The sequence below is a fragment of the Physcomitrium patens genome, chromosome 26, assembly GCF_059467195.1.
Source record: "Physcomitrium patens ecotype Gransden chromosome 26, ASM5946719v1, whole genome shotgun sequence".
NCBI classification, from domain to species: Eukaryota; Viridiplantae; Streptophyta; class Bryopsida; order Funariales; family Funariaceae; genus Physcomitrium; species Physcomitrium patens.
In genome coordinates, this window is record NC_143435.1 from 9724757 (window position 1) to 9735520 (window position 10764).

The 10764-nt window shown below is 43.2% G+C and overlaps 2 protein-coding genes across 3 annotated transcripts; one reads left to right on the forward strand and one right to left on the reverse strand.

The window, feature by feature from the left end:
* Nucleotides 1–102: 102 nt before the first annotated feature.
* Nucleotides 103–4611, forward strand: LOC112277982 (receptor-like protein 4). 2 transcript variants are annotated; one of them, XR_002968541.3, is made up of 10 exons: nucleotides 103–1149; nucleotides 1478–1703; nucleotides 1801–2627; nucleotides 2742–2889; nucleotides 3008–3079; nucleotides 3203–3271; nucleotides 3400–3468; nucleotides 3585–3662; nucleotides 3781–4012; nucleotides 4101–4241. XR_002968541.3 is itself a non-coding variant. In XM_024510925.3 (10 exons), exons 1-10 carry the CDS (start codon nucleotides 1062–1064, stop codon nucleotides 4232–4234), a joined length of 1884 nt encoding a protein of 627 aa, XP_024366693.1. In that variant the 5' UTR covers nucleotides 103–1061; the 3' UTR covers nucleotides 4235–4611. The 2 variants fall into 2 exon arrangements, 1 of the variants encoding a protein (XP_024366693.1); XM_024510925.3 differs by having other exon boundaries at nucleotides 3781–3953; nucleotides 4101–4611.
* LOC112277983 (Golgi apparatus membrane protein-like protein ECHIDNA) lies at nucleotides 4601–7973 on the reverse strand. The gene is made up of 6 exons (XM_073531638.2): nucleotides 7889–7973; nucleotides 6327–6376; nucleotides 6000–6203; nucleotides 5631–5690; nucleotides 5277–5403; nucleotides 4601–5055 (listed from the first exon to the last, which is right to left on the reverse strand). The coding sequence occupies exons 1-6, from the start codon at nucleotides 7893–7895 to the stop codon at nucleotides 4964–4966; spliced, it is 540 nt and encodes a 179-aa protein (XP_073387739.2). The 5' UTR covers nucleotides 7896–7973; the 3' UTR covers nucleotides 4601–4963.
* Nucleotides 7974–10764: the final 2791 nt, after the last annotated feature.

The window sequence follows — 10764 nt, forward strand, 5'->3', positions numbered from 1 at the left end:
TTTTCGGTTGCCGCAGCTCAAGAAAAAATCCCCGAGAAGCTGTAGATGACACATTCAGAACGTGCAGTTGTCACCATTTCGCAACGCTCGGAAGATTTTTCTCCCGGGCATGACTTCGTTTGTCTAAAAGGACTCTGACTGGTTGTCTCGAATGTCGCGGGTTTGTTGGACTCGGATGTTCTGGCTTGAGATTTTGGGGCTGGATCTAGCAGGAAATGTGGCGCTGAGCTCCGCTGATGGCACGTCTGGGTGATGGTCTGCAGGCGTTGAGAAGAGGAGACGAAAGGTGGAAGTGGGTGGACTACGCGGCGATGCGCTGCTGGTCGATTTGTTACTGCAATCCATTTCAAGCGCAAGGGATCTGTTGTGGTTTGGCACTGGGCTGTCTGGGCCGTAGTGAGACGAGACTTTAACTCTGAGCTAGTCTGTAGGTGGTAAGACGTTGCCGTTGTGGTTGTGGAGTCCTCACATCAGGTTATGTGTCAAGGCTAGGTTATGTGACAAGGCTAGTTTATGAGCACAGAGCCGCATGATCCTGCCAATTTTCAGTAGTTGGAGCTATCGAGATTGGATTCGGCGATTGGTGGCGATCTTCTGGAAGACACTTTGTTCTTGTTTTACAAGCATATTTGGGTGCAGATAACCGGTGGAAGACTCGGGGGATTTGTACGACTCTTAAGGGACTTGCAGCAGGAATTATAATGAGACGAAACGATGGCGAAGAGAGTGGAATCTGATTGTCAGTACGATGGAAGAGATGCGTGCTGAACACAGATTCTTCAAGCTTAGGCCAAACCACTAGTGATGATGGAACGGCGTAGTGAAATAAATTGTATAGAAACTCTATCATGCACGTTGAGACTACCGGGGTAATACCGGAATTGCCACTGGAGTTCTCGGTTCAGAGGTGTGACAGGACTGGTAACTGCAAAGTTGTGGAATTCCTGAAGCAGAATAGGGGAACTGAATTTGATCTGAACTTGGGTGGTGTACAAGGCAAAGATCTAGTGACAATTCTAAAGAAACTTTTCGCTGTGTTGGCAATCTCATAATCTGAGGACATGGACATCACAGGAGCAGCCTTTGTCGTCATGGCTGCGATCATTTGCAGCGTTTTTGGGATCCCCTTCACAGCCGCTGAAAATGAAGGTAAGGTTGTCAAGTTTAACTCCCATGTCCTTCGCTGGTCCTCTGACTTGGAATCAACTCGGCGTAGTTCTAGCGACAACTTGCACTGTCGGTAACCGATCCTTATGCTCCGAAAGTGAATGCATGAAGATGCACATTCGATTTTCTGGAATGTTGCTCAAAATTAGGTCTCGTACATGTAGATAACTTTTGAATTAGGTCTCGTGCATGTAGATAATTGCCTACAGATCAAATCTTGAAGATATAGCAATCAAATTGTGCGAATTCGGTTCCTCATTGTAAGTACCAAGATTTCCGATCACTACTGAAAATTCTTCTGTGTACTCAGGTCCATTTGAGGTACGGATTGCTTGTGGCTCCACCGTCGACTCCGTTGCACTAGAGACTGGATACAATTGGTCCAAAGATAGAGGCTACACAGGGGGCAGCTCCGCACCTCTGAACGTGACAAATAGAATTGCGCCGCAACTCAACACGCTACGCTACTTCGAAATCACAGATGGGCCTGACAATTGCTACAACATTAGCGTCCCGAGCGGGCACTACTTAGTGAGGTTTGATGAAGCCTCTCTACTAGAAACCTCTACTAAGTTATCCACTTTCCTGATGGAGTGTATCATGCCTCACAAAAAGTTCTCAATTTTTGTTCAGGTTCTTTTTCTCGTTCGGAGCGGAAGATAACGGAGGGAGAGAGCCGATTTTTGAAGTATCATTGGAAGGAACGCTGGTGCATTCACTAGCACCTGGGTGGAGCTCAATTGATAGCAACGCATACGCAGAATCGCTTCTCCACATCACTGATGGCGCTGCCACTGTCTGCTTCCACAGCGCAGGGCACGGAAACCCCGCCATTGCCTCGCTTGAGATTCTGCAGTTGTATGTCGACGCTTACAATATGGGCTCTTCGGCGAATCTGAACGTGGTGATGCGCACTGTCAAGAGGGTGTCAGCGGGAGCGGAGGAATCTGGGTTTGGGTCCAGGGTGCGCGGTGATGAATGGGGTGGCGATCGCCACTGGGCTACGGACCAGGACCTCTTCGTCTCAGGGTGCGCGGGGGAAGCAATCCACACGCTTGCCAGAATCAGCAACTTCGGCAACCCGCCTAACGTTTACCCTGAAGCGATATACCAGTCTGCCACCACGATTGGGACAACAAGCAAACTCTCGTACACTGTTTCTGTACAACCCAACCAGAATTACTCGGTTTGGTTGCACTTCGCGGAGATCCACCCTTGGATTACGGGACCCAACATGCGAGTGTTCGACGTGATGGCCAACGGCGCTCTCTTGTTTCAAGGAATAGACATTGTGAAGATAGTAGGAGAGCCATTCAAAGCTCTTACCCTGAACAAGACGGTGATGGTGACGAGCAGTAATTTGACGATCAGCTTCGTCGCCGTGAAGGGGCCTGTTGCGGTGAATGCATTAGAAGTCTTCCAGATCATTCCGCGGGGATACGAAACCCAAGACGAAACTGGTATGACCACTTTGCTGACTCTTGATTATGCATGTAGTTGCATGGATGATCAATGGTTGACCGTTGACAGGAACTTCGCAACCTACTCCTTACTGTGGATATGGTATCCCGCAGTGTGGGCGCTTCACGATATCAAACATAGCCTTCAACTACCATCCCGTTTAGGATGGAACGGAGATCCGTGTGCTCCTCCGCTGCATCCATGGGAAGGTGTAAGCTGCGCGTTCGACTCCAAAGCCGGCGCTTGGTTCGTTTCTGCAGTGTAAGTACTCCGTCTTCGGGATCACAACAATGCAGTCTTGGTCCCGATCCCTCTGACCACGAGAGTAGACAACCCTTTCAATCGATCTCACTGAATGCATGAATTTACAATCACGCAGTAATTTAAATAACGAGGGACTTCGGGGTCAGATAGGTGATACCTGGCCGGCATTGCGGAAGCTTCAAGCACTGTAAGTACGGTTCTCCATGCCTTGGTTTACACAGTTTGCAAACGTCGAGGTTCATCAATTTCACCAGAAAGCAATTTTAAAGCACGAGTTCTTCTGTTCCTTGACGGTCTGCCCCATGAGCAGGAATTTGAGCAACAATTTCTTGGAAGGCGAGATTTCCTCTTTCGGCAACATGACTTCCCTTACCTCGTTGTAAGTTGCCAAAGTCTGTTATTCCAACACAAGTTCACGGGCTTCATTTTGGAATGTATTCGATTTGTAATCGACTTGTCTATGTCTTTGTTGTGAACAAATTCTTCTGGTGGTTGGTCATGGTACAGGGACCTTTCGCACAATCGCCTGAGTGGGTTGGTACCCGCCAGTCTGGGAAAACTCACGTTGAAAATATTGTAAGCTCCTCAAGTGCTTGTATGTCTTGAGTACAGCCGTGGAGATTAATGGTACTGCAAACCCACTCTATGACCTACTCTCATCCGAGATGGCTATGTTAAATTGATTCATGCAGGTTGCTTAATGACAACTTTCTAAGTGGCGAGCTGCCAGGGGCTGTGGGAGCCCTTCCAATTCGTGGCACAATCATGAAGTATGTCAATTGTTTCCTCTGTGTTACGCTCACCCAATGTTTTCGCAGTTTGGAGCTTTCTTCATCGCAGAAGAGACAGCCCTGAGTACCAAATCCACATAATTCGTGTTGTGTACAGTGTGACTAATAATCCTGGGTTGTGCGGGATCGGCATACGACCATGCTCAACGATGCCACTGAGCGTGAAGTTAGCTGTGACCCTTTCGCTGACCGCAGGCTTGATATGTCTTGTGGGCGGTGGCATATTTTGCTGGAAGAGAAAAATCGCCATTACGCGACCTCACCGACATCGTAAGTGACGATCCAACGCAACGTAACATGTGAATCTGCTTCTGCGACATGAATCGCTGGTAAATTATTCAACTCTGAAAAATTATTCGCTTTGAGTGAATGCTACAATCAGATTGACTTGTGTTTGTGCTGGTTACTCGGTTGCAGATCGAGATGTACCTTACGCAAAGGCGCGCACAACATTTGTACGCGACGTGCAGTTGGCCAGAAATGTGTTGCAAAACCACTTCAGTAGACCTGCCCCTGCTTATCATCAAGTCATGCCCTTCAATCCCTACTGAAGACTTATCTTCTTCGATCATTAACTCTACTGAATTAACAGGGAGAACGTGCGTCAGCTATGACTGTAACCGAGAATGACAGTGCTACGATCAATCCGTCAACGAGAGTTCGACTTTAGAGAGTCAGATATGTTCTCAAATTTTAAGAGGATTCAGCAGAACTAATGTTAATGGTCGATATCTTTCAAAATTTGTACCTCTCAGTGTATTACCCAGCCCTAGGTACTCGTACGTTCATCGTCACCCCGATGACCATACAATGCTAGAAGTCTTGAATAGATGCTAGAAGTAGTCGGCACCATGTCAGTTGAAAACAACTGCAGATTATTTACTTGACACATATAAATAAATGATGAGCCAGTGAGATTGAAGGATAAGCCCATGCCTTATTCATTATCGGCAGGTAGACGAGTGAAACTTCGCTAAATTCATACTTGAAAATTACACACATCTGAGGTATCTAAATTTGTTCTACTGTAACAAATAAAAACCCGATCCGAACAAATTGAAATATACTCTACATTTCTGTACATCTACAAATGTTCCCTGATATTCCTAGTCTAGCGACACTACACGTTCAGAACCTGGAAAAATGTACATAATAACCTCGTCCACAAAGTTCAATGCGCGCCCTGATAGTAAGTAAGAAATTATCTTCACCGACGCAATGCAAGGTCCTACATTCCATTTCCGCAACATGAACACTGGTACTTTATGCATCACCCACAACTAAACACTTGACATGAAAGCTGATTGGATTGTGCTGCCCATATGAGCGGTCAAAGTTGACGTAGCAAATTGCTGGATCTGTTTCTTCGCATCTGCACAGGAAAATCAACTTGCGTCAAGGAAATATATCACCAAGCATGCAAAAACTTCACTGAACTTCAGTGAAGAACCAGACATGCCATCCATCTACCCAATGAGAATGAAGATAAAGAACCAAAGATTCTTGGGCTCATATCAAAGCCTGCTGTGAGGTGTTCAAAGAGACCTTCCTGAACAATATCAAATGACACAGAAGATGGGGAATGTGAGGAACCTTTCCGACACTTGGTGAAACCCACAATGTTGGCTGCATTCAGGATTATGGCCACCCCAACTATGAGCAGATAGTCAAAGTTAAACTTGACAAGGGCGACTATCCCAAGAGCCACCCACACCACAGGCTGTAGCATAAAGAAAGCAACCATATTCAATCAGGTAGACTCAAATCAACAGAAGCACACTAAGGAACGTAACCAAGTTGCCTTTGCTGAAGGCCAGCACAAGTTGAGCTAACATGGGGACCATCCAACAGAGCTCCAATTCTATCCATAAATTCATTCTATGTATAGGGATTGCATATATAGTTTAACATAATAGAAATGCAAGCTTCAAGCTGTAAAAATCTCACAGTAAGGTACAGCGTCCACCAGAATAGCCAAGCATCTTTCTTGTTCAATGTCTCCAAGGTCTGCAGACGTCATCCATAACCAATCTTAAGTCAACATCTGCAATCTCTTACTACGAATTCATTTTGAATAGAAACTACATCAATCCCTCAATAACTTGGATCAATACTGAGTAGCCAAGCGGGCACCTAGTGCAGAGCACAAAATGCTCGCTTCATTTCAGCGCAGAAATCCTCGCAATCAACCATCAACTAGACATGGTTCTGCGAGTACCAAGTAATGAGACCTCATATTCCACAAAACAACCACAACTTAACTTATCAGACGCTCGTACAAAAAATAGCAAACGCAGACAAAGTATGACAACCAACCTGTTGATCCAAAGACTCAAAGTGCCACACGCTTTGACCTTGCTCATCCACTTCATTCCACCACCGCAGTCCCACCAAAATTCGACCACTCACGTTCTTGACGGTCCAGAAATCCAACGCTATCAGGAATACCGTGACGACAAATTGGATCACGAAGCTTTCAATGAAAATCGAGCATAGAATATAAAACCCCAGGGCTGAAATCTGCATCGCAAACACAGGCACTCTTCAGGAAAAGAGTTGCAAGGCTGTTTCTCTGTATGTAATGCCGATTGCAGCGATATCATAACCGAGACAACCTAAAAACAGGTTCTCAGGCGTGCCTACCTTAAACAGCACTGTGAACAGGCATATCCCCGGATGCGCATATTGCTCTTCTGCCTGCAAAGAACCACATTCATCAGCGAAGCATTCCACAAGCAACTCGCAGTTATATCGTCTACAAACCTCAGTTGTAGGAATGAACTGTTCAGTTCCAAAACAATTTACGTAAATGCGTATATACGTACGTACTTCCTTCCTGGATATAAGCAAGACCGAAATCGGAACACTGAAACCTCTGTATAGGTAGAAATACTCTATCCCACATGCAAGCCATGCAGATGATGGAATAGATACTTCTAGTATGGCAAGTTTTACTCAATGATTAAGCAAGAGAAAGCTCAACCAACAGTAGTAACAACAAATTCGGTTCATTTGAGTTGGCGGAAAGGAAAATCGTACAATAGTGAGGTAGAGATAATCAATACGACTCGACTCCACACAAACCCAGATTAGCATTTTTTACAGCACTAACACGTTCTACTCAACGCCCCTAATCCATCGTGGAATATGATAATGAAGACAACGCTTGAGCATTGGCATCATTCCAGACCAGGGCACCCAGAAACACAACCTCTTTAAGGGACTGCCTCTCAACTGTGGTAAGAACGCAGTCGCAGTCACAGTCGCTGAGAGAATTTCAATTTGCAAATGTGATCAACAACATACATGGTTGAAGAGAATGCATTATTTTCTCGACACCAAGCTCTAGTACAACTACGCACTGCACAAAATGAGCCTACTGGTTCTATCTTAATCATCACCACCACTACCGCAGAGATGAACGCCGTCAGGGCTGGTAAGGGTGCAATCTAGCAAAACTCGACGTCAAAGCTAAAGAAACAGATCAACTATCCGCTATGTCAGAATAATACACTTCAGACCTAACTACAATTTAGCGGATATCTCTTGATTTGGGACGTTACCCGGGGTTCGAACTCCTAATTTTTTATCACTATGGCACAACCAACGATCCATTCATTAATACATCGCGAATGATGAACGATGAACACTAGAGGCAAGGTTGCAACAATCCACGACATTCTCGATACTATATTTGCACAGTGCAAAGTCAGCTTAACATTCAGTGATCTGAGAAGAAAAAACACACGAGTAACGCACAGTAGTAGATCACAGAAACCCTAACAGTATCTATGAATTGAGGGAAACCCTTCATTCATTTTACAAAACTGCGAAAAAGACAATGCAAACACACAACTACAAATGCACTATCCTCCTACACAGCAATCTAGTTCACTGCGCACCCCGATGCGAAGATGAACAGCAACTGAAATCCCAAAACAGCTAACCCCTCCTTCTCCATCTTCACCCTTCTGTCAGCTATTCTAGCATACATGGAAATCACCTGCGAGGGGGAAGAGTAATCGGACTAAATCTACGCAAAAAGCAATTCCTCAGATGTGAGCACCACACTACGCACGCCTACTCCCCTCAGCCTATGCAACACCTACCGATTTTCAAAACGCGCACAAAAAAAAATGGAGATATACGAGAAAAAACAATTCTAAGATCAAAAATGGAAAGCAGAGCTAGCGAATTCGATGAACTCGCCATGGTGGCAGGAGCAATGGCAGTGGAGGTGTTGACGCTCGTTCCAGCTCGCGGATCGCGCACGAAGCAGCAACCAAAACGATAGATTGCAATAACGATTTGGCCATTGATGGGCAACAAGAGGGGGAAGCGAGGTCCATCAGGGGAGCCTGATGTGAAGACCGGCCCCGCTAACATAGCGCTTGGTGAATGACGACGCCCAGTGGGGATCCTCAGAGCCCTTTGCGGCCATCGCGACAATCGCCTTGCGAGGTCTTTTGGACTTCGCCTGACTTGTTTCCTGAAAGGAAACAAAGGAAGATATTTCTACTTAATAAATTAGATAGAAGATTACATATCAAAATTGGGTGGATATAGCAATTATGTTTATTCCTGTAAAAATAAATATATCTTATTTTCTATTCTTATTGATAAAATATACTGATAAAATAATATATGTTTTTGGTTTTTGCATCATTTCATATTTAACTCAAAAAAAATTGATTAGTTTATCTAGTGATTCATCTTTGTAAAATATCTTAATTAAGAAAAAAGAAAAAAGAATCAAGCCATACACAAAGATAATATATGGTTAGAAAAAATATTGTTATTTTAAATTAGGCTTTAAATATTTTTATAAAGTACAAGAAAATAAATAAATAAATAAGAAAGAAGAAACATATGCAATTATAATCATCGCATATTATAGAATTGTTGTGTATTATGAATATATCTTGTCTCAATTACGACATACAATTGAATATTATGAAGTCAAAGTAAAATTAGATCCATTGAAAGCACAGAAATGTATTATGCTTTTATGAGGTTTTTGAAAGGATTGGATAGCAAAGATCAAAGAATAAGTATGTTGATTAATGGAGAGATTAATATTGTAATCTTAGAAGTAAAGAGAAAGGCTTATGTCTCTATTACACATGACTTGTGTTGTTGAATGACAAGAGTGAAATTAGTTGACACTTTAATAGAAACTTTAAAAATATGGAATTGGAATCAAGTCAAGATGAGGAATAAACTACATTATTCCACTGTAGAGTTCAGGACCAAAAAAAACGTCAAATAAATGGATACAACTTCATTGAAGTAGAGTGGCCAAAAATCACATACTAGCTAGCTTAATTGAGTATGAAGACAATTTAAAAATTGAGTCACGTTGATAGACCTTCAATAACAATCTAGATTATTTTGGAATTTTTGTAAAGCCATATAAGTGCAACTTTTAAATTTAATTATTTCAAATTTTGGAAATAAAACATCTTTTCTACATGCTGATTCTTTTGGATTTTCTAAAATAATAGTCACAATGTATGATGGGGTTCTTTTCTTCACAAATACACAACCTTGAAAGAGCTTTACCTACAGTGTCTGGAGTATAACATTTTGATTTTATTGTTCGTGTCAGAAGCATTTGTTAAATTGTTTTGAAGATCAGAGGTGCGAGAGGAGTGGTTTCTATTGCCTAGTTTTGTAATACAAACAATTTTGCTCCTTTCGGTGTCCACTGTAATATTTGTCGTTGTGTCAGGTTCTCACACTTGTTTGAGGAACATGCAGTTGGGGTCGTCATTATTAAATATTTAGTGGATCTATGCGTGTTTTGAATTAGATTTGTGGCAATCCTTCAATTGATGATGTTGTTCCTAAAGTTCCAGGAAAAAGCATTGTTCTAGCATTTGACAATGATTCCGTTCGTGCCAAAATTTCGAGTTGCACAAACACAATCAAACTTGTTGACTCGTTTTCATGTAAAAGAAATTGTATAGCTGCAGCCTACATAGTATCTGATTTCTTCTAGAAGAAAGTGAGGGAATCGCAAAAAATTTGAGTTATGTGTATGGGCACAGACAAGAACTGAGAACGATAATACAACATGATTGTTCGATTTTCTTTCGAGCAAAGTATGGAGGAAGTTCTATCAGCACCGCTCAGGTGTAATTAGCATTAAAGACATTCCGTCATTTCAAGAGAATCACCATTCAAGCCTGGTTCTGAGAAAGAATAGTGACATTGCAGGGCAGAGTCAAAAGATTACGTCTCTTGCATGCAAGCACAGCACTATTCACTTCAAAAGCTTCAAAAGCAATGCGACAGAGAAGCTGGATTAGATACCAAGAAATGGTTTCAAATGGCACACATCTCCCTCGAATTCGAGAAAACCGTTCTCAGAGGTCATAATGAAGGATACCACTCCTGAGAAGAATCACTTCCTGCACTGCACCGGTTTCCAAACCATCAAAACTAGGAATGGTCTCCAGAAACTTTGATGATAGAAGCTCAGAGGGCTGGACATAACGGCCATGGATTTACCCTCTTGTGTCACAAGAATTTCCGCTCTCCCTCGGCCTTGGTACACGTTTCTCGGGAGCCTCAAGCTTCACTCTTCTACATGAAATATGAGTATCCCCACTAACACTATTAAAAATGCGGGTATCCTGCGCTGCGAGCATGGGCGAGTACTGACCCTGAGATCTTATATATTCATTTTTGCGTAGGTTGCACTAGGATCGTGCGTTGCCAGCATGTGGCCGACGTTGGTGCGCTGGTGCAGCCTGCGCTAGAGAAGATGTCAGTCTTGTGGGTACCAGGAATTTCAAGGAATATCGATTTGACTGCATCACATAAATGAAACAAGAGTAGCTCTGTAAACAGTTATTCCCTGCCCCGCTGGTAAATCCCCTTCCGCTGGAGTGGTTCATTATTATATTGATGTAATCAATTCAGTCAACGTAAGCTCTAGCCTACAATACAGACACAAAAGCGTGCGTGACCATCACTGTGTAACACCTCCGTAATTCATCCCATACACGGAACCATCAGCCAGATTTGCAATCTCCCAGCAGGACATAGCTCTCCTCAACGATTCATGGTGTTCACA